Source organism: Oncorhynchus tshawytscha, linkage group LG09 (assembly GCF_018296145.1).
Source record: "Oncorhynchus tshawytscha isolate Ot180627B linkage group LG09, Otsh_v2.0, whole genome shotgun sequence".
In the NCBI taxonomy this organism is placed as follows: domain Eukaryota; kingdom Metazoa; phylum Chordata; class Actinopteri; order Salmoniformes; family Salmonidae; genus Oncorhynchus; species Oncorhynchus tshawytscha.
In genome coordinates, this window is record NC_056437.1 from 56,898,139 (window position 1) to 56,922,698 (window position 24,560).

The 24,560-nt window shown below is 42.8% G+C and overlaps 1 protein-coding gene across 4 annotated transcripts in view; it reads right to left on the minus strand.

Moving 5' to 3' along the window:
- The window catches only part of LOC112258323 (glutamate receptor 1), an 83,310-nt gene that overhangs the window by 13,632 nt on the left and 45,118 nt on the right, over positions 1-24,560 (minus strand). For all 4 annotated transcript variants that reach the window (XR_006084115.1, XM_024432627.2, XM_024432628.2 and 1 more), the window contains exons 5-11: positions 19,479-19,532; positions 16,994-17,152; positions 16,718-16,885; positions 16,063-16,167; positions 15,097-15,207; positions 11,706-11,912; positions 7,904-8,394 (exon numbers count right to left, since the gene is read on the minus strand). Coding sequence is in view for 3 of the 4 variants with exons in the window: in XM_024432627.2 (XP_024288395.1) it covers positions 7,904-8,394; positions 11,706-11,912; positions 15,097-15,207; positions 16,063-16,167; positions 16,718-16,885; positions 16,994-17,152; positions 19,479-19,532 (1,295 nt within the window). In the remaining variant the exon portion in view is untranslated. The remainder of the gene's footprint in view (positions 1-7,903; positions 8,395-11,705; positions 11,913-15,096; positions 15,208-16,062; positions 16,168-16,717; positions 16,886-16,993; positions 17,153-19,478; positions 19,533-24,560) is intronic.

A 24,560-nucleotide genomic window follows, 5' to 3' on the forward strand; every position in this document is an offset into this window, starting at 1 on the left:
TGAGAATGTCATAACACTCAGGGTGACTGGGTCACCTCTGCACTGTGAAAGGGCTGTGAGGCACGCAGGGTTGAGTTTGTGTGTGTGTGTGTGTGTGTACGTGCATGACTGTGTGCGTGTGTGGGTCGGAGAAACAGTGTACTGTAAAAGGAGGAGAATGTGTGAGTGTAAAAGTTTGTAGCTATGGGATGGCTGGGTGTTGGGGTGTGTGTGTAACTGCAGAGCTGAAATGACAGGCTGTGCCTGGGGGAGGAAGAGGAGCGTCTGGGCATCTGGTCACGCTGATGATCACATCTGCCTGGGGCCTGGAGATCTGACCCTTTCAAGACCATGGCTCACTGCAGACACAGACAGGAGGACAGTGGGACTAGCCAATGATTACACAGTGATCCTTCTCCACTGTGTACACCAGCGGAGGCTCCTCAGAAGAGGAATGGGAGGACCATCCTCTTCAGTGAATTTCATTTTATTTTTTATTTTTTTACAAATTTAAAAAAGTTCTCCTTTTTAGATAAAACTATACTAAATATATTAATGTCACCAAATAATTGACTAAAACACTGTTTTGCAAGGAAGGTCTACAGTAGCTTCAACATCACTCTGTAGGGAAGCACCATGGTTTAGACACCTAGCTTCCGTCCTCCTCTGGGTACATTGACCAATACAACATCTAGGAGGCCCATGGTTCTCACCCCCTTCCATATACTCACACAGTAATTATAACTTCTTCCAGAGGACATCCAACCTATCAGAGCTCTTGCAGCATGAACTGACATTTTGTCCACCCAATCAAAGGATCAGAGAATGAATCTAGTACTGAAAGCAAAAGCTACAGCTAGCTAGCACTGCAGTGCATAACATGTGGTGAGTAGTTGACTCAAAGAGATAGACAATAGTTTAACAGTTTAACAAATCAATTTCTTCCAAAATTAAGGAGAAGCAAGAGAGAGATAAAGATTTTTTTCAATTGAGCTTTCTTAGCTAGCAAATTCAGCAAGCTAGTGCAGCCTACTCAAACACCAGCTCAAACCAAGGGATACTATGTTAGCTAGATGGCTATGACTATCCAACACAACACTGGAACTCTTCCCAGGCAAGGTACATTTTTGGTTTTACTCATTTATTGCCACCGGGGCCAGCAGGTGTAAGTGCTAAACTGCTTACTGACTGTACAATGTAACATTACTGCATGATTGTAGTGGGTTTACTAATGCTTCAGTTCCATTAGCTATGTTGTCTATGACATTACTTTCTCTAATAAGGTGACAACGATGTAGGCTCTGTGTAGAAGTTATGATACGGTTTGGCTTGGAAAGGTTTTGTCGCCTGGTCACATACAGCTGATGTGTTGTGCATTTAAGTCCACAAGCCAAGGGAAAAGGTGAGAGGAGGAGAGCGTGTAGATGCGAGAACGAATAAAACGTGGCTGCTATGAAAGTGAACTGTTTTACAAGTGATCAGGGGTGTATTCATTCCGCCGATTCTGTTGGGGAAAAAACGCTTATTAAAAGGAAGCAAATGGAACAAAACGGGGATAAACATAACTGAATTTGTCTAATAGAACATTCTCATTTGCAACTGCTGGACTAATAATTACACCCTAAATCAGCTAGATGCAAGCAAGAGTGTGCAAGGCGGTATTGAATGTGTGACTGTCCAAGTGTCACCTCCAAAAAAATGATTGACTTGTGTGCACCTACGTTATAAACTTTCATTCATAGGCTAGGTTGTAGCAACCTCATGATGTGTATAGGAAAAACTTGAGTATCATGTTGTAGCTTAAACCTATCACTGTTACATTGAACTGGGTGAATGGAATATGAATGACAGTCATCCAATATGTGGTAAAAGAAATGAGGCCATGCTCATTGAAAAAAAGAAAGAAAAAAAGTGTCCTCTCATCTTAAATGGCACCGACCGCTACTGGTGTGCACACACATACACGTTTATTTCAGTAAGTTGATATCACCCTGGCTAGTGGCAAAAGATGTGCTGTCAGAAGAAGCCAGATTATATTTAATTATTTTAAAACCCATCTTAACCCTTTCACAACTCACCTATCTACAGAAGCCTCTTATGACATAGGTAAGTATGCAATACTTGTCCAGTAAATTACATTAATATGGTGTGAAACGTTACAGTAATGTTAGAGGTGCAGCACACATTCCTCCAGCAATAGAAGAGGAGTGTATGAGACAGAGTGAGAGGGGCGAGGGCTGGCAAAGGTGTTCATAATCAACACGGTCACTTCTTCACTGCCTCACTCAATCCCTCAGTAAAACTCAAACTATTAGATTGCCTCATTGAATGGGAGAGAATCCTATCAGCTTTACACAGGGGAGAACAAAAAGGTTAGTGTTTGCGCTAAATCTAGCTGTCATGTATACATTGAGTATACCAAACATAAGGAATACCTTCCTAATATTGAGTTGCACCTCCCCCTTTTGTCCTCGGAATAGACTCAATTCCTTGGTGTATGGATTATACAAAGTGTAGAAAACATTCTAGAGGGATGCTGGCTCATGTTGACTCCAATGCTTCCCACAGTTGTGTCAAGTTGGCTGGATGTCCTTTGGGTGGTGGACCATTCTTGATACACAAGAGAAACTGTTGAGCATGAAAAAGCCAGCAGCGTTGCAGTTCTTGACACAAATCGGTGCGCCTGGCAACTACTACCATACCCTGTTCAAAGGCGCTTAAATATTTTGTCTTGCCAATTCACCCTCTAAATGGCACACATAGACAATCCATGTATCAATTGTCTCAAGTTGTGAAAATCCTTCTATAGAACCTGTTTGGGATAGGGGGCAACATTTTCACATTCGGATGAAAAGCGTGCCCAGAGTAAACATGGCGGGCATGTTGTGGAGTCAACAGAAGTCAGAAATAGCATTATAAATATTCACTTACCTTTGATGATCGTCATCAGAATGCACTCCCAGGAATCCCAGTTCCACAATAAATGTTTGTCATGGCTTGTTTTTGTGTCTGAGCGCCGTACCCAGATTATTGCATGGTGTGCTTATTTCGTAAAGCTTTTTTTAAATCTGACACAGCGGTTGCATTAACCTTTTGTGACTATGGAGCAGTATTTTCATTTTTGGGAGAAAAAAACATTCCTGTAGTAAACGGGATATTTTGTCAGGACAAGATGCTAGAATATGCATATAATTGACAGCTTAGGATAGAAAACACTCTAAAGTTTCCGAAACTGTAAAAATATTGTCTGTGAGTATAACAGAACTGATGTTGCAGGCGAAAGACTGAGAAAAATCCAATCCGGAAGTGCCTCATGTTTTGAAAGCGCTCCAATGTGTCCCTATTGAGCAGTGAATGGGCTATCAACCAGATTACTCTTTCTCCGTATTCCCGAAGGTGTCTACAGCATTGTGACATTGTTTTACACATTTACGTTGAAGAATACCCGTAGGCGGCTACATTGCGCAAGTGGTCACCTGATGCTCCCAGAGAGATTCTCGCGTAAAATACAGAGGTAGCCATTACTCCATTCGGTCCTACTGAAAAACGAATTGTCCCGATGGATATATTATCGAATAGAAATTAGAAAAACACCTTGAGGATTGCTTATAAACAACATTTGCCATGTTTCTGTCGATATTATGGAGCTAATTTGGAAAAAAATTCACCGTTTTCGTGACTGCAATTTCCGGGCGATTTCTCAGCCAAACGTGAAGAACAAACGGAGCTATTTCTCCTACAAAAATAATATTTTTGGAAAAAAGGAACATTTGCTATCTAACTGGGAGTCTCGTGAGTGAAAACATCTGAAGCTCATCAAAGGTAAACAATTTAATTTGATTGCTTTTCTGATTTCCGTAACCAAGTTACCTGCTGCTAGCTGGACAAAATGCTATGCTAGGCTATCGATAAACTTACACAAATGCTTGTCTAGCTTTGGCTGTAAAGCATATTTTGAAAATCTGAGATGACAGGGTGATTAACAAAAGGCTAAGCTGTGTCTCAATATATTTCACTTTGATTTTCATGAATATGAATATTTTCTAGTAATATTTATGTCCGTTGCGTTATGCTAATTAGTGTCAGATGATGACAACAGTCCCGTTCACGGGATGGTGTGTCACTAGAGGTTAAAGAGAAGTATATCTTTAATTCTGTGCATAACACTTGTATCTTTTATCAAAGTTTATGATAAGTATTTCTGTAAATTGATGTGGCTCTGCAAATTCACCTGATGTTTTCGAGGCACAATATTACTGAACATAACGCGCCAATGTAAACTGAGACTATAAATATGAACTTTATCAAACAAAACATACATGTATTTTGTAACATGAAGTCCTATGAGTACCATCTGATGAAGATCATCAAAGGTTAGTGATACATTTTATCTCTATTTATGCTTTTTGTGACTCCTCTCTTTGTCTGGAAATTGGCTGTATGCTTTTTTTGTGACTAGGCTCTGACCTAACATAATCATATGGTGTGCTTTCGCTGTAAATCCTTTTTGAAATCAGACACGATGGGTAGATTAACAAGATTTTAACTTGTGTCCTCCCATTCATCTACACTGATTGAAGTGGATTAAAACAAGTGATATCAATAAGGGATCATAGTTTTCATCTGGATTCCACTGGTCAGTATGTCATGGAAAGAGCAGATGTTGTTAATGTATTATATACTCAGTGTACATGCTGAATTAATTCATTAATGATGGCTGGATTAATGCAGCTTTATGTCTGTTAAATGAATCAGTAATCTGTAATCAGCATGCATTAAGATGTCACACACAGACATTTACCTCAGAAGTTAAACTAGGCGTTAAGCGGCTCCTGTGGGTTGCAATGTGACGAGCCCTCTCCAAGTGGCAGTGCTGACATTTACAGAGAACAAACACATTTTTACCATGAATAAATAGCTGGGGTTTGCCCACAAAGCTGCTCCTTCCGTCTCCCATTGCTCTTGTAAAGATGTTGTTCTTCAAAGTCACGTTTCGATCTGGCTGTTTGGAGATTATCATCATTATGCACAACATGGCAGGTCTGCTAGTTACCGCATTCTCTGACAAATAACATCCTGCCAAACGCAGCTGGCCGACCAGTCTTTAAACTGCTCCCTCAGAGCTGTTGTCTATATTTAACATTTGAGTTGTTGCACTGCAGGCCTTCTCACTGAACTCCCCAGCATGGGTAGCTAGTTGACCTTTCTATTTATACTGACCTTCAGGTGACCTTTCACAATCCCCCACATCTCAGCAGCAAATTAGACCCCCTCAGAGATACAGTACCATCACTGTAGTGTACATACTCGCTCAGCCTCACATTGCACACCGTGAAATGTATGCAATACTGAAGAACCTACATGTGTATACAAAACACTTAGAACACCTGCTTTTTCCATGACAGACTTACCAGGTCAATTCAGATGAAAGCTATGATCCCTTATTGATGTCACCTGTTAAATTCACTTCAATCAGTGTAAATGAAGAGGAGGTTAAAGCCTTGAGACAATTAACACATGGATTGTTTGTGTGCCATTCAGAGGGCAAGTGGGCAAGCCAAAAGATTGAAATGCCTTTGAACAGGGTATGGTAGTAGGTGTCAGGCACGCAGGTTTGTATCAAGAACTGCAATGCTGCTGGGTTTTTCACGCTCAAAGGTTTCCCATGTGTATCAAAAATGGTCCACCACCCAAAGGACATCCAGCCAACTGGACACAACTGTGGGCCAACATCCCTGTGGAATTCCTTCTTGTAGAGTACATGCCCCAACAAACTGAGGCTGTTCTTAGGGCAAAGGGGGTGGGGGTGGGGGTCCAACTCAATACTGGGAAGGTGTTCCTAATGTTTGGTATACTCAGTGCACATTCTTGCCGTAAACAATCTCAGAATGAGAAAGAGCGAAGCATAAGAGTCTTCAAACTAATGGGAGATGTGTTCTTATATAAGTAGTACCTCCATTGTGATGTGTTACTGATTAAGAGACCCACTATGTGTGAGAGACATGAATGTAGCTTATCTGTGCTCTGGCCCCATGGGTAAAGTGCTCCTCCTCCCACTGAATTCTTTCATCACTGTCTGACCCCCTGAGGTAGCAGGGAGGTGAATCACCACTGTGTCAGGCAGACCTCCTCTCCTCTGACAGCCTAGGAGACAAAGTCAAATCACCCGTCCGCCCAGAGGCTTAGACTATGAAACCCAGAGACAGACATAGAAAGAGGGAGAGAGAGTGGGAGAGCGCTCCCAAGCAAGTCAACTGAGGAGAAGGCACATAAATGTTGGGCAAAATAGCAGATAAGAGAAGATCAATGCATTTGTAAAGATTTGATTTAGAGCAATCACCCATCTGCAGTACACCACCATGCCTGGTCGGAGAGTATAAAAAGACAGAGGAATAGGGGAGAGGAAAATAAACATGTACAGTACAAACTAAGACGGAGTGCTTGGGAGGTTCTTCTCCTGAAGCTTAACCATTCTGGCAGAGCTAAACGGACGCATCTATGACAGGGAAAACAACATCTGTCACAGGCAGCTTTCTGCAAATGTAATCTAATTTGAGCCCATTAGTTCCCCCAAAGTAAAAGGATACACATGTCCTACCTAAATGTCAGACGGTGGCTGAGGAGCCAGCAGTTAGCACAAGCCAAGCACCCAGAGGAGGGGGAGGCAGTGAGCCATCAGCAGGAACTTCACCAAAACGATCCGGCACTATTGATCTTGTAAAGAATCCCCATATGACTTTATGAGAGGATAAACGTATAATACACACATGTTAACTGAGCTGAGTTGACAGTGGAATATGAAAGAACAAAGGATGCCAGGCGAGGATCAGAGTGTCTTTACCTGCAGGCAGGCAGGCAGGGACGCAGGACAGTATGGTCAGTTGAAAACAAAGGCGCAGGGCAGGGAATTGTGATAATGAGAATGGAACTCCTGCCCTATGCCAAGAGAGCAGTACGTAAGGAGACACATAAATACAACCAAAGCAATTACAATCCAATATGTCTGTCATTTCCTTTCTGTGAGATACACAGGTGGCACAATGTCAAAAAAGGCTTGCTTTATTGTTAACTCACTGGAAGGAATGCATCAGGTAAGCACCATAACCAAATCTATCTAGTTACTCCAATTCTTCTTTTGAAATTGACATATCTATTTACAGAGAATCAGTATGAAAAAGAAACCCTCTTTTGTGTCCCCAAAAATAACACTATCTTAAGGAACCTTTGGATCTCCTCTTTGAGAAGCGTCTGCCCTGCTAAGAGCACAACAAGCCCCTCCAAAAGCAGCCTCCTGGCCTGGACTGGACTCTGTGCACTGGACTCTATGCACTGGGCCCTGGGGCTTGACCTGGGCTAGGGTACCCCTGGCCTGGGTCTGGCCTGGACCTCATTACTACTGCCGTGGGTTGTCAATAGAACACAACCACCTCAAGGCCCAGTCCAGCCATAGTGTCTGCCAGTCAGTCTGTCACTCTGCACTGCTTCTGTCCTGTTCTGCAGGATGCCTCTGTATCCTGTCTGCTGATGACTCATGTCCGCTGTCTTCACTGTGGGGTAATTATTGTATTCTTGACCTAGTTCATCACCATGTGGAAGGGGTTATGGGGTGGACAATGCATTTCATCACACTGGAGGATTTATCTTTAGGAGAGTGCAGTTGCAGTAGATTGACAATGGTCACCTGCCTTTATCAGTTCAAATGTTTTCACGCATTACCTGGGTTATTTTGTTCTAAGACATTGTATGGAGGATCTCACCGTTAACAAATACTGTATTACTCAAGTACAACAATAAAAAAAAAACACAATTCAAGATTATGTCTGCTGATGATGACACATAGTAATACTGATGAATGAGGAAGGACGTTAACGTTGTTAATAGAAACACTACAGTTAACAGCAGGGGTAGAAAACAGATCACCTACCTTGGCGAGATGTCACAGCCCTGCTGCATGAAGGCGCCCAGAGAGAACCACAAGCTGTTGAATATCCCAAACTCATTGGTGTGCCCCTCGTTCTGCCCCTGGCCCTGTCCCTGTCCTTGGCCCTGGTTTTGGCCCTGTTGGGACTGGGACTGACCTGGCTCTCTTCTGGGACTGGAGGACGATGGCTGGTTGTGCTGCTGTCTCTGCTGCTGCTCTTGACCCTCCTCCCCATCGGAGTCGTCCCCCTGCCACTCGTACGGGCTGAAGCGACTGACCAGGAAGAGAACCACGCTCACGCCGATGTAAGCAAACACAATGCACATCCAGATCTCGTAGGCCAGAGGATCCAGGAAGGAAAAGACTCCTGGTTTGGACTTGGTAGGCTTCTTGATCATGATGGAGATGCCCAGGGACATGAAGGGCTTGGAGAAGTCGATCACCTCCTCTCTTACCAGGGTGATGGTCAACGGGGCTACTGCCACATCCGCTTTCTAGGAGGCAAGGAGATAATTACGTGTTTATCTATGTATCCATCAATTCAAATCAATTCACCAACAGTATCCCTACACTCAGAAATCCCATCTCTGTACTCGTCCTTCCACCCATAAAGTCTTCAAGTGGAGATGACAAAAGTATTTCCTAAGGTGAGGTGAAGGAATGTAAATAACTATTCCCATGGACAGTGATTAGCATAAACAACAGTAATAGTAAACTCTTTTCATAAGAGAGGACTTTCTGAGATATCTCTCTAGAGAGCTCCAGCTTACATAAACACTCAGTCTTTTCAAGCTGAATAATAATGAATCGCTTTCAAGAAATATTAGGCTTACTACTCTGAGAGAAAAAACAAAAACCCTCCAAGCGAGACTTGATTTGGTTGAGTCCACCCAGCACCTCTGTCATTGTATGGACAGAACATATTCTACATTACCCTAGACCAAACTGTTAGAGCGTATCTTTCATCTCAAGTTCCTGAGGGCAGAGAAATAGGGTTTGACATGATTCCCATGAAAAAAATTGAAGATATGGGAAGTGACAGTTTGGTAAGGGACATTTTTAATAACAGACTTCCTGGAATACACATTCAGCTACTGTATTATGCTCATTCTGTTGCCTGTTACTCAACTTTTTGGTGGGTAACGGGCAACAGCTTCCGACTATTTGGTACCTTACCACTTCAACATTGACAGCCTGTCTGGGCCCATCTGCATTGTGTAGTTATGTTTTGACATGGAGGGAGCTGCTGGACATGTAAAGTGAGAGGTATAGTATACCTTTGTCAGAACATATCTTAGAGCTCATAGGGACACATTGTGTCCTGGCTGAAGCCAAGCTGTGACACACTTCTATGATACATTGTTATTCTTCTCAAAGATGTTTATGTTAACCCTACATAGTATTGGAAAGAAATAAACTGCACCACAGTATGTCCTTTGGCTACAGCAGCAACATAACGTACAATGTAGATCTGTACGTGTTCCAGAGAACAGAACAGTATTTATACGAAAAGCCACATTGAATTTGTTTTGTGTATTTAGTATGTGACAAACATCCACTAATGAGATCATTGTCTTTTGTAGACATTTGTTAGGTTAAAAATAGGTTTAAAGTAGTGTCTGGTTGAATATTGAAGCATATCACTGGGGAAGAGCTATAGTGAAGGTTGTGATGCAGGTATTCCCAAACTGGGGTATGCCCAAATCAAATCAAATTTTATTTGTCACATACACATGGTTAGCAGATGTTAATCCGGGTGTAGCGAAATGCTTGTGCTTCTAGTTCCAACCATGCAGTAATATCTAACAAGTAATCTAACCTAACAATTTCACAACAACTACCTTATACAGACAAGTGTAAAGGAATGAATAAGAATATGTTCATAAAAATATATGAATGAGTGTATCAAGGCTGTCGGTAACTGGTGAAAGGAGTCAGGCGCAAGAGAGCTGAGATGCATGGACAAGGTATTTAATACAAGAAATCACCAGTATAAACACAATACTGTGGTGCGGGAAAAATACCGGTACCAGGAAATAAACGGGCGTATTAACAAAACCCGGCAACAAAATACCAGCCGTCAGATACAGCCTTACAATAAAAAAAAATGGAAAATGAAAAGTGTATCGGCGATGGCTAGAAGGCTAGTGGCGTTGACCGCCGAACGCCACTCAAACAAGAAGAGGGGCCGACTCCGGCGGAAGTCGTGACAGAGTGATGGTCGAACGGCATAGATAAGATGCAGTAGATGGTATGGAGTACTGTATACATATGAGATGAGTAATGTAGGGTATGTAAACATATATAAAGTGTAGTACACGCAATGCCGTTGGAGGTACGCCAAATAAAAATGTGATTCACAGTTTTTCTTCACATTTTCAAACAGTCCATTTATATTTTCCAACGGGGCTATACATTTGGATTCGTTTTTTCCCCTCACCTGAGTAGCCTTGGTTTAATTTGATTTTTGGCAGTGAAACATCTAGTTTTCAGCGAAATAACAACACAATGTCAAATACAGGTAGCTTAGTCAAATAATGAACATCAATCACATTAACCGTTACTCTCTCGCGGGAATTCCACTAACAGTCCGTATGTAGCCAAACGTAGCTGCGGCTCATGTTGGTATCTGTACTGATGGCGCAAAAGCCATGACAGGGAGACATAGTGGAGTGGTAACGCGAATGCAAGTAGTTGTTCCTGATGCCACTTAGGTATACTGCAGCATCCACGAAGAGGCTCTTGCTGCCAAGGGAATGCCTGGCAGCTTGAAAGATGTTTTGGACACTACAGTGAAAATGGTTAAGTTTGTTAAAGCAAGGCCCCTGAACTCTCGTGTATTTTCTGCATTATGCAATGATATGGGCAGCGACCATGTAACGCTTTTACAACATACAGAAGTGCACTGGTTATCAAGGGGCAAAGTATTGACACTTTTTTTAAATTGAGAGATGAGCTTAAAGTTTTCTTTACTGACCATAATTTTCACTTGTCAGACCGCTTGCATGATGACACGAGTTTCTCACAACTGGCCTACTGGGTGATGTTTTTTCTCACCTGAATGATCTGAATCTTGGATTACAGGGACTCTGTATCTATATTCAATGTGTGGGACAAAATTGATGCTATGATTAAGAATTTGGGGCTCTTCTCTGTCTGCATTAACAAGGACAACACACAGTTCTTTTCATCATTGTATGATTTGTTTTGTGTGAAAATGAACTCAAGCTTACGGACAATATCAAATGTGTTATAGCGAAGCACCTGAGCGAGTTGGGTGCGCAATTACTCAGGTACTTTCCCGAAACGGATGACACAAACAACTGGATTCCTTATTCCTTTCATGCCCTGCCTCTAGTCCACTTACCGATATCTGAACAAGAGAGCCTCATTGAAATTGCAACAAGCAGTTCTGTGTGTGTGGCAGGCTTATAATGATAGCAAAAAAACAACATTTGAGAGTGTGCTGACCCTGGTGCTGGAGGGGGTACGCAGCTGGAGGTTGAATGTTTGAAGGGGTACAGGACTATAACAAGTTTGGGAATAGGGATGGTACAATCGTGTGTACTGTTGCAAACATTGTACCACATTTGCAGCATTCTATTTTAGTTACTGCCAACTTTATAAACCGAATGAGCGGTTACATTAAAAATGAGTCAGGCTGTGTCAACTTAAAAAGCTATTATTGTCCTTGCCATTGGATGAGTTCCATGGACTGCTGTGTTGTCGGAGAGTATATGATAAACACATTTGTCCTCTTAGAGCCTAGTGAGGTGCCTGGTATGTTCATGAGATGGTTACTAACCCCATAAACCAGCTCGCCCACCATCCCGTTCCACATCTTGGACTCAGCGTCTCTGGCTCCGTACTTGCCATCGCTCACGACCTCTAGCTTATAGGTGTAGCCCACATGCTTGGCGATCTCGGCGGCCAGCTCCACACAATAGCCCTCATACTTATCGTTCCCCACCAGCTGCTCGTGGTTCTTCTTTAGCATCACATATGGAGATTCCTTGGAAACATGAAGGACAACATTGATTGTCTGGTTCTTTTACACATTTTCATCACATATTGCAGGCATTCACCATGACTCTTTCAGGGGCATTTATTATAAAGCTTTCCTTGTCTACCTTTCTTTGGGATAATGTACACGATACGGTATACTATATCACCTTCTATGCAAACATTGGGCAGTGGTATAGTGCAATTTTTTAAAATGATGTCATAATTTCTCAATCAAAGTTTGTACTGACAGATGTAGCCTATTGAATATCATTGTAGAATAGGCCTATGCATAAAATGCATCCTCCAATTGCAACATCTGTCTATGACCACATAAAGCATGAAGAAAATATTATATTTTTAATATCCTCAAACAAGTGGCGCGTGCAGTTGATATTTTTTTGTCTATTCAGCTTCAGATAAGAAATGACTGAGGTGTTTTTGGTGTAAAATATTATTTGCTGGATATTGACGGGAACTGGAACACACTGTCGTACATGTCGATCCAGAGCATCCCAAACATGCATAAACTGGTGACATGTCTTAGAGAACTGGGATGTTTTCAGCTTCCAGGAATTGTGTACGGATCCTTGTGACATGGGGCTGTGCATTATCATGCTAAAACATGAGATGATGGCGTGGATGAATGGCATGACATCGATAAAATGCAATTGAGTTTGTGGTCCGTAGCTTATGCCTGCCCATAACAAAACCCCACCGCCACCATGGGGCACTCTGTTCACAACGTTGACATCAGCAAACCGCTTGCCCACACGACGCCAGGCACGTTGTGAGGCCCGTTGGACGTACTGCCAAATTCTAAAATGACATTGGAGGCAGCTTATGGTAGAGAAATGAACATTAAATTCTCTGGCAACAGCTCTGGTGGACATTCCTGCAGTCAGCATGCCAATTGCACTCCCCCTCAAAACTTGAGACATCTGTGGCGTTATGTTGTGTGACAAAACTGCACATTTGAGATCGGCCTTTTATTGTACCAAGCACAAGGTGCACCTGTGTAATGATCATGCTATTTAATCAGCTTCTTGATATGCCACACCTGTCAGGTGGATAGATTATCTTGGCAATGGAGAAATGCTCACAAACAGGGATGGTAACCAATTTGAGAGAAAAACGTTTTTGAGTATGGAAAATGTCTGTGATTTGACATTTTAGCTCATGAATCATGGGACCAAGACTTTATATTTTGTTCAGTGTATATTTGATTCTGTTATGTAAAATACTAATGAATCATTATGTGATCTTGCAAGACATTGATTTAGCTTTGGTGTACCTTTACTAATCGAGCATCATTGTGAGAAGTGAGAAGTTTCTATTTGTAATATTATTATTATTATTATTAAGTGATGAGTAGAACTAATAGGCAACAGATCTTGATGAGGGTTATTTTAAGCGATTTGAACACGCTTGGAATCATGGTGGTGAAAGAACAGTACCGTAACCAAGTGCTCGCATATCATTCTGGGTTCCTCTGCGCAAGAGGAGTCCCATGGAGCTTTATGATTGTCAAGGCAGACACGCTGTAAATTTGGATCCTTGATCTCGTTAGTGTGATGATGAGGTTCATGCGGTGGATCAGTTTGTCTGAATACGCAACAGAGGTAGTACTTTTCTGTAAGCTAAGCTCTCGGACTGTAGGGCATACGTTAGCCCCAAGTCCATAACAAACTGTTTTGAGGACAGCCGTTTTAGAAACCCCTGGTAGAGTATTCTGTCTATCTTGCTATGTTGGATTTGGCCCGCTCAAAGTGGTCAAGCGTCTGACCGACGGGCCTCCGCACACACACACACGACTACGGTTAATCATAATTCACGCCACTGCCAGAGAGAGAGGAGAAAGGGAGGAAACCACCATTTACCTACCTATAGGCTGCAATAGCCTACATATTTATGTAGTTACTCGTTCTATCGTTTTCATGGAATTTTTGTGGTAATTAAATCAGAATAAAATGTACTGAAATATTTTTACCAGGCGTGCTACAGCAGCACTACATCCCTGACCATGGGGCTTCACACCTATGTATGTACATTTCTTTGTGTAGCCTACAGGAAGGGGCCTTCAAATGGCATTATTCATGGCCACCCTCTCGCACCTTCTCCTTAGTGTGGGTTGACTCAGATCTGATGGGCGAGCAGCACTCCTGCTATTTCTGGCTGGCCAGGCCGGGGTGACTGTAAAGGGGCTGTGTGGAGCTCTGCCCTCCAGATAAAGCAGAACAGAGCTGCTGTGAAAACAGCCCTCATGGCAAGGCTACAGGTGGACACAGCATAGCGTACAATCTGGAAATAGACCATGGTGTGGTCGAGATGGTGGTGTCAAAAGGACAGAATTAAGAGTTTAGATTAGGCCTGAAGCATTTTGAAACAGGTAAGGGCTCTCCCTCCCTGATCCCTTCCTACCTCATGTAGATAACTTGACCCACTGGAATTGATAGACCATTTCAACAGGGATGGCTTACATGGATGAATGTGCTGTACAAAATAGAAACCCTGCAATTAGGATATGAAAAGTTTAAATAAATACACTCTCCAATTTCTCTGGGATAGTTGCCAATCATTTCTATCCCTTTGTGAATCTAACCAAAAAAATCCCTATTTTTCAGTATAGCCTTTCCACCTGGCCGTCATTCTCATGCCAGTTCGTTCGACTGGCAGTGTTATTCAGCACAGCCGACGGGACTGATCAGAGGTGACCTGAACCTCTCTGATGTGTTGATATGGCAGAGCTACAACGGAGAAGCTGAATGCAGTCACCATGCAGAAAGGGAAAGAGCATAATCAGCAGGCTTGCCAACTCTGACCGCTCGGACTTCATAGCCAGGCAGGAGAGTCGCTTCTGGGACAGCCCTCAAAGACACACTAATACCACGGGTTCTGCTGCCAGGGCATTGTCATATGACAACATGAGAGAATTTGTGTATCTGTTCTTTTGCTGCAGCTACCTTCTGTTTACAAAGCTGTGCAGATATCACTAGGGCCAAAAAATACCAACAGTTCTCAGGACTTTGTAACATCATACTGCACTGCCATACTGCCACATGGGTTGATAAAAGCGACTCTACTGTTCTGTGTTTCCATACCAAACGCAGCTTTAAACAACTGTCGTCTTTTGGTCCATGGAACATTATCACCATACAAACACAGAGGCTTTCAGTGAAGCTAGTGAGACTCACAAGGATAGTGGTCACAACGTATGTCCTGTTTTGCAGTCCGAAGAATTCTTCAACCACTGGCGTGTATACGGCTGTGTTCACATAGTTCTCATTCTCATTCCAGTAGCCCACCTGCAGTCGGAAGAGGTACAGTATGTCAACACACATAGCAGAGGAAATCCTACATTTCTATTTATAGTGTAATTCGTATGAATATACTGTAGTGTATTGTGGGGATAAGCACATCCCTTAACTCATATGGTTAATCCCCTAGCTAGTCCTTAAGCCATACTCCGTGATAACCAACGCCTCCTACTGTACTTCTTGGCCAGCCTGTCCTACTCTCAGGTTGTAAGACTGTCTTGGTGATCACATTAAAGAGAAATATACAGCCATCTTAATGCACAAACTCCCTGCATACTAAATGATAAGAGGAATTTGCTCCACATATGCAAGATCACTAAGTTCTATAGCTAATGTGCCTCTGGTTGTCATGTGAAATATAAATGGGTATATTATAAACTCAAACAACTAGGGTAACTCATTTTCTGATTCAATGTAAAGAAATGATTTGCATATGAATAACATAATATGAAAATAAAACAACTACGCTATGAAAGCAGTATGTCACATTATGTCACATTCTGACATGACGTGAACATTGGAGACACTCATTATAGATAATGCCATTTTGTTCATTTTACTGTTATGTTTTGCTTGGCTCCAGCTGTTCTTGATGCTGGGCATATTGTTAGTAAATGACCAGTCCATTTCTATTGAAAAATAAATAATAATTTGTCATTAACATTAAATCAATCATTAAATCAAACATTTAAATCAAATCGGATGGATTCATTCTACTGTGTCGACTGTGTTTAGGTCAAATATCATACAGTATACTGTCTAACTGTACACAATAGATTTCCCCTGAGGATGATAAAGAGGTTGATTGATAATTATAGAGATTATAGACAAGTCCAGATTCACCTTCAGTGGTCCACTTGGGCTCAGCTCCATTATGCTGACCGTGAAGTTGGTCCGATGGCCTTTCTCGTTAAACTGGACATGTCCAGTCAATCCCTCAATCCGAACCTGTGGGACAAACCAGATATAGACCAGGTTTGGTATGAAGAACTGCTAACTCTCGGAATCTGAATAACGCTCAAGGCTTTTTAAGTACAGTACACAAAGAAATCAACATCTGCTACATTTCACACAATACTGTATAGCTCATAGCTCATCATAGCTACAAGCAAAAATAGCATGACATCATTTTTCTTATCTCAAGAACACAAGATTGCTATCTCAGGATTATAATATTACCAGTTGGTTGGGTTGACATTGCATGATGTCTAACATAATATAAGTCTCCAGGTCACAAGATAACTATCTAAGAATTACATATTGCTCATAGGCTTGCAATTGCTGTTTCTCAAAATGTTGGTGGGCCTGAAACTGAGGGTTTTAACGCAATAGTACTTAATTAAGATGGTATTGTATTTTATTGCATTGTATTTTATTGTATTGTACAGTATTTCTCATTGTCATACATGATTCATTACCTGTGCGGCTAGTATTGAGTTTGAATCCAAGTCATTGTCATCCAGCTGTGGCTGTGGAGTGTGTGATGCTAACTGCCTACCTGCTGTAGGGCTCTCTGGATGTCGATACCCTGGCCCCAGGGAGCTGGTGGGTTGGCCAGACACTCGCCAGCATTACCTCGCCGGGAAATGTCAATACGCTGCTTCCGAAGGTTCTGAAACGCAGTTGCCATGACGCTCACTCCGTCGTATGTGAGGGCTCCTGTGTACTGAGAGGGCAAATCCGAGGAGGCAACATTAGAGGCTAACATATGTTTATTGTAACCTTGAAAACTTGAATAGGGAGATCTTTGAACAATGAGACAGTTCGATCATACCTTCAGTCTTCCCTTGGGTAGTTTGAGGTCTTTGCTGTCAAAGTCCACCCACTCCTCTATGGCCTTGCTGACATTTTCGTCGGAGTAGTTCATTAGCTGGAACCCGGTGATATTGGCACCACTCTTCTGAAACTCGGTGAAGTTCATGTCCAAAAAGCCCTAGGAAAGAAACCGAAGCAAACTTGAGCTAAGTAAACAAAACAGAGCCAAAAATGTCCCAGCCGTAATGATGGTGCAGATAATTGTATGGCAGTCTCTTTTCAGAGTGCTGGTGTTGAAAGTTTTGATTTCTCAGAGCTGCTATTCAGCTGTTCAACCCCACTTGAGAAGCCAGAGATTAAAAGTCCACGCAATCATTACAAATCTATGAAGCGCAGGACAAAAAAAACACTTTTCTACAGTTCGACGAGCTGTCTTTTCAACTTCATCTGCCCACTTTTGTTATATTGATTTACAAATATGACTACTTATATTCATGCAAAGATAGAATAACACAGTTGTTTCAAGTCAAACACAGGACGGCACTCTCACAGTCTTCCAGCACACGGGTAAGTGTGCATACTAAAACATACAGCAGACACACATCAAGAAAATTGCCTGAGGACTTCAAATTGGTACTTCAAAATTGAATTGTTCCTAGTGCTTTCTTTGATTGACGTAGGGATATGGTGGGCAACCATGTGGGAGAGACTCCCCTCACCGTATTTGCATTTAATTACCTGCATCTCCTGAGTCTAAGAGCATCAAACATGCATTAAACCTCCCATCTGGAGTCATACTGCAGCTTGCCTCGGAAACAGGCTTCAGCAGACACTATTTTAATGCTTTCTTTGAATGATAAAAAGTCCCATATTCACATATTTCATTCTTACCCCGAGGCTACAATTAATCAGAAGAACGCTGGAAGTATAGGGGATCTTCACCGGTTGATAACTAAGATCAAGTCTTGTTACATAGGCCATGCTTAATCAATAAAGAGAGGTAGTGTGAATGTGTTTGTGAGTTTATGTTTGTGTGTGTGTGTGCCCCCCTCCAGAAAATAGCTCCCATGGTAATGAACCGCAGGGATCCTATTCACACAGAGTGTTGCATCTTGCTGCCTTTATGATCATCATTATTCTAGAGTTGACAGCTCCCCCGTTTACTGGACCCAATTATAAACTAAGAAATCATACTTGTACAATTGCAGTTTTGGGGTGTTTCTTTTTCCTATAGCACAATCCAATTATGAATTTAACAATCCTGCCTGTGAAGTCACTGTTTTTTTTCTCTCTGTTTCACAGTCCAATTATGAGGTCTACCACAAATGTTTCCAGATCTCTGAGTTGAGCCCTCTAGAGTGCACTTTTAAACCATGCTCTTGACATGCAACCTCAAGCCAAACGTACTGCATCCTCTCCTGAAGAAGTACTCCGTATAACACACGTAAAAGTTAACCCAACATACCACTAAAGCAAGATGCTAGCTTGTTGCCTCTAGGGCGACAGTTAACTTCAGATCTCTGTATGAAGCTATGCTAACGTGAGAGTCAACCATAGCAATTCAATAACTTACTAGACACTACAGTTCTATTTCTATGGAAACATCTATGCTTACAGTACACCTGGATACAGTAAGTGTAAATGCAGAAGCATTCTAACAGAGTCCCTTCTGCCTCATATTTATTGTGTCTACTATAAGCTCATAAGGTCCCTGCTGAATTTGATTTACCATCACAGTGCTTATCATTTTACCCTACTAACAATAATAAAGGGATGGTGGACAATGAATATAAACATCAAGCAATGAATTGATTCCATTAACAATGGAGGAATAACTTCTGTTTAGTTATGCAAAGAACACACACACACACACACACACACACACACACACACACATTCCAATACCAAATACATAAGCACAAGTATAGTGTAAACATGCACGCCCTTACTCTTACACACGCACACACACTTACACACCCACGCACGCACGCACGCACACACACACACACACACACACACATACATTTTCCTACACATAAAAAGCTCAGAGCCTTGCAATTCCTTGCAGGAGGATCATTCCCTTGCTCAGCGGGTAATCAGCCATCTGTCTACATTGTGTTCTGCATAGACAAGCAGAAGAGCTACAGTCAGTCAGATACAGAGAAGATGAAGAGGCACCAATACATGGAACAACGCCACCATCGATTAATCTAAACAATCAGTTTCTATCAATGCTGCATAAATTTAAGCTACAGTTGTGCTTCAAAGTGTTTGATCCGTCAGTGGGGATGGAGCTATTATTTTACTTCTCACTGTGGCATCTGTAGTGTTGTGAACAAAACAAATTCATACAACTTTCACAGTAGTGTTTCCTAACTGGGAGTTTCAGTCATATATACGATGACATTTGAAATAGATTGAAAATAAATCATGAAATTGTATTATGCAATGGAGCTTGCATATTGCATTGAAGCTTCCATCGTTTCAGAGAGGGCCAGACTTACCAGGTTTGCCAATATGTAGTGATACTTTTTTAGGTTTTTCTTCTGAGCAGCGATCTGGAAAGGATAATAGAAAGGAAAATGATGTCATTTGGATCAAGCATTTTGCATCACGTCTAATGAAGATGAGGCTATTTCATTACAGATGTGGATTGAAGCGTCCCATTAATCGTGGTCATCCCAAAATAGGAGCTAATTGGTCCCATATTTGAGGAATTAATTGTTCATCACCCATCTCTGCCTGGATGTCGGAGTAAAATATCAGGGCTCAGTAGAAAATGGGCAGCTGGAACAACTCACCGTGGAGGGCTGGGAAGGATCTGGCATATGTCACTGTGGGAAGCCCAATTAGATCTTTAATGAATACATGTGCACAATCTGCATCAAAATCACTAGTACACCTGTGATTGACAGGCCCGGGACAGCCTCTGGCTGGGGGACACAAAATGAAGCAGCCGTCAGGGTTAATTGAGCCTGACCACTGATTTCCAAAGGCTCATCTGAAACCTACATGTTTGTGAACATACTAATTTCACTAGCTCTCTGCTATTCAGACACCATGGCTGCGTTTACACAGGCACCCCATCTCGTATCTTTTTCTACTAATTGGTATTTTCCAATAATTGGCAAAGGATCAGAATTGGGTGACCTGTTGGCAAAGTGGACACAGAGGAACTTGTATGACTACAGGGCCTGTTCTGCTCAATATCATGTTGATGTCAAATTCTAACATCGGCATACAGCTTCTGTCCATTGGAAAAAGACAGTACTAAAGAGACATATTCAAAATAGCTCAAGGGAACTGTTCTCTCTCTCAAACAAGATACACAACATTTATAAAAAGATTTTTGATGGTTTTGAAAGATTAAAAAAATATATATACTGTATATATTTTTAAATATACTCACTGTGGGGATGACATTTCCAGTACAGTAAATAACTTTTACCAGGGAACTGTTGTTGTTCCCGGAGAACAGACTGATGTTATGATCTAAAATCATACATATCTTTCTCTTCGCTACAGACCTCTCTCCACTATCCCCTGTCCAGAGACCGGTAAAGTATAGCACAGAGACACCATCAACATTACATGTTCAAACTGAATCCTTTTAACCCCTTACACTCAGGGGAATTGGACTATATGGACAGGGCTAAAATGAAGTGGTTCAATGCAGAAGAAATATGGAAATGCATAACCATGGTTCCAATTTTAAATACAGAACAGTTGAGATTATGGGAACATTAGACTAAACGTCAGGACACAACAGTTCACTTGACACAAGAGGGAATACAAACATTACTTGATTTTATGTGCATTTGATCTTTACTGTACTTTTTGCTGCATTTGTTGATAACTAAATCTGAAAATACACTCAGATATTCTTGGAAAATTTGGGGTAGGAACTGTCCAAAGTGTGTACAGTTCCTAAGTAATTTCAATGCACTTTGGTGACTCAAAGAATCTTCAACCACAAGTTGCTTTTTGAGTTCTCCTAGCTGTGTCGTTGAGGAACTAAAACAAGCACACTTAGTTTTGGCCTGCATCCCCGCCTTTACACAATTACTGTTGTTTACACAATCCAAAAACGGCCCATTATAAATCTCAATCTGGGTCAGGGGGAATCATTTGTAAGCGTGTTCTATTGCCAACATGACTAGTTAAATTATAAAATACAATCTTAGTGTTAGGCTTTCACAAGGCAATTCAGAAAAGCGGGTTGTCATTATGTGCGGTTCATCTCAAAATTTCTTACAAATACGAACATAGGCATTCTTGTAACTGTACATCAAACCGTGTATATCACATGAGTTTTATGCAAATGTGAAGTGCACTTTGACTCACCGATGTTTGGCTTGTTTGTGACATTAAAGCAGAATTTATAATCTTTAATGTCTCATCTTTCAAAATACATCGAGTCCTCGTAATTTACAGGATTTCCCTTACTCGGACAAAAACAAAAAATTGTGGGGTGTGCCCAGGTCAGCAGCCGATCCCTTATCCTTGTAGGAACGTAGGTGTTCCCGGCAGGACAGTTCAGGGGTGCGGGCTCCCTGGCGGCTCTCCACATATACGTCCCAGACCATAGGAGCTACTAAGTCCAAGATCACAGGAGCTACTACTCCGGAGGATAGGATTATAGGCTCACTCACTCAGGACAGGGCCCTCTCCTGAATCGTAGAGGTGGGACAAGGAATCGGCCTTGGTGCTCTTTGAGCCTGGGCGACAGATTAGTGTGAAGTTAAACCTGGTGAAGAAAAGGGCCCGACTGGCTTGGCGCGGATTCAGTCTCCTCGCTGTCCGTATGTACTCCAGGCTCCGATGGTCGGTGAGAATGATGAATGGTTCCCCTGTCATTGAGACAAAACTGCCCCACGCCTACCTCGGAAGCGTCCACCTCCAACACAAAGGACATAGTGGGAGCTGAATGTTTCAGCACCGGGGTGGTGGTGAAACGTCCCTTGAGAAGACAAAAGGCCTCATCGGCTGCTGGACCCTCCCTTAAGGAGAGAGCTGAAATTCCTGATGATCGACGGTAGAAGTTGGCAAACTTCTAAAACCGTTGTAACCCTTTAAGTGTGGTTGGGACTGGCCATGATCTGACTGCATCTACTTTCTTGTCATCCATCTTCACTCCCTGCTGGCTGATTTGGTAACCCAAGAAGGAGACCGCCCTCTGATGGAATTGACACTTCTCAGCCTTGACGAACAGTTGATGGGCTAGGAGGCGTTCCAGGACTGATCGAACATGTGTGATGTGATCCTCCAGATTAACCAAGTAGATGAAGATGTCATCAATGTATACGATCACCTGGCATCTGAGCATTTCCCTGAACACCTTGTTGACGAATGCCAGGAACATTGACGGAGCATTGGCTAAGCCAAAGGGCATCACCAAGTACTCGTAGTGAACAGACATTGTGCCGAATGCAGTCTTACACTCATCCTCCTCCCGGATGCGGATGAGATTGTAGGCACTCCGCAGGTCCAATTTGGTGAAGAAGCAGGCCCCATGGAGCTGCTCGACAGCAGACGGCACCAATACTTCTTCGAGTCCTCTGTAACCAGTGCAAGGGTGTAATCCTCCACCCTTCTTGGCCACGAAGAAGAACCCAGCTGACGCAGGAGATGTAGAGGTGCTGATGAACCACTGTTGGAGCGCCTCCTGAATGTAATCCTCCATGGCCTGGGTCTCAGCCACAGACAGAGGGCAGATGCATCTGCATGGAGGTGTTGCATCAGCAAGCAGGTTGATGGCACAGTCCCAGGGGCAATGAGGGAGATAGGTGGCCCGGGTCTTGGAGAATACCTCCCTCAGATCCTGGTATACCTCCGGGATGTTGGGCTGAAAGGCAACCAAAGGGCTCTCAACCGACATGGAACCACAGGGAACAGGGAAACAGGTCCTCTGACATTCAGGTGATCAGTCTGTGATTCTCATCCTCGACCATGAAATGGTGTGATTATGGCGTTGAAGTCAAGGGAGGCCGAGGATGATCTTGTGAACTGATGATGAAGGGGATATTCTCCTGATGATTGGACTCCACAGTGAGGGTAAGCGGTTGAGTGATGTGTGTAATGGTTCCGGATCCTAATAGCCGACAATCAGGGCCTTGCACCGGAAAAGGAGAGGAGGGCGTGTATGAAGTAATATTGAGAGAGGCGGCAAGGGTCTGATCCAGAAAATTCCCTGCGGCACCGGAATCCACTAAAACTGTTGACACAGGACATGAGGGATAGTTTGTGTTATTAGCTTGTTTATTTTTTACTCTGTGTAACTCTGTGTTGTTGTCAGTGCCACACTGCTTTGCTTTATCTTAGCCAGGTCGCAGTTGTAAATGAGAACTTGTTCTTAACCTAGCCTACCTGGTTAAATAAAGGTGAAATAAAATAAATTTAAAAAGTCAACCACCGAGATGGACACCAAAAAATAGCCTAGCAGGAAGTGATGAAGATGGAATATTAGCTCCTGGCCCAGGGGATGGCAGATCACGTGACCGTCCCGCTATTCTAGTAGATCCAGGATTTGGATGTGCCGGACACCGCTGGAGTCTGTGCCCTCCTTGACCACAGTACATACAGAGCTCCAGTTGTATCAGTCTGCAGCGCTTCGCCGCGGGGAGGTGTGTGACCCCTACCTCCATGGGTTCAGGCTCTGATTCCAAGTGTTCGCTGAAGGAGGGAAAGAAGCGATGAGAATGCCGACACTCCCGGAAAAGGTTATGAGCGCGTCCAGGGTAAGATTCCGTCTGGATCTCGTCGCGCAAACCTCTTCTAAATAGCGTGCGAAGCGCTGGAAGGTGAGCGCGTACTCAGCAGCCACCTGATCTCCCTGCCGTGATTGAAGTAGATGCTCACCTCCCTCTCTACCCTCCGGGAGATGATCAAAGATCCATTTAAACAGAGCCATGAACCCCTCATGAATTTAGCTCCTCTCCTCGACCGCCGTAGCCCATTCCAATGCCCGCCCTGTCAGCAGAGAAATAACCGTGGCAACCTTACACCTCTCGGTGGTAGGGGTTTCCATCTGGTGTGTAAAATAAAGTGTGCACTGAAGTAAGAAGCCACAGCATTTGGATTGGGTACTGTCATTTTCTCTGGGAGGGATAAATGGGCATCGCTGCCCTGAGCAGTTTGCTGAATGGGCTGTTGGGCTGGCTTACTGGGTAGGCTGGTTCTAGAGTATTCTCCACCTCCTGGAAATGTTTGAGATCCTACAAACTGCAAAGGACCTCATCCATGGTCATCCCCAATTGTGCCAGCTGGTCATGGTGCTGAAGCAGAAGGTAACCCTGTTCGTCGACCGTCTGAGAGATATCCAATTTTCCTGCTGCTCCCATTTTTTTTGTTGGTAACAATGACATCATGAGGAAAGACGCAGGTCAAACCTTTAATGAACACAACAAACGTGAAACAAGACAGCGTGACAGAAGCGAGGTAACATGAACACAGGTGCAGTACCAACTGAGGAATGAACAAAAGGGACCTATAAAGGGGAGGTAATGAGGTCCAGGTGTGAGTCATAATGATGAGTGCCAGGTGCGCGTAATGATGAGTGCCAGGTGTACGCAAAGATGATTCCCAGG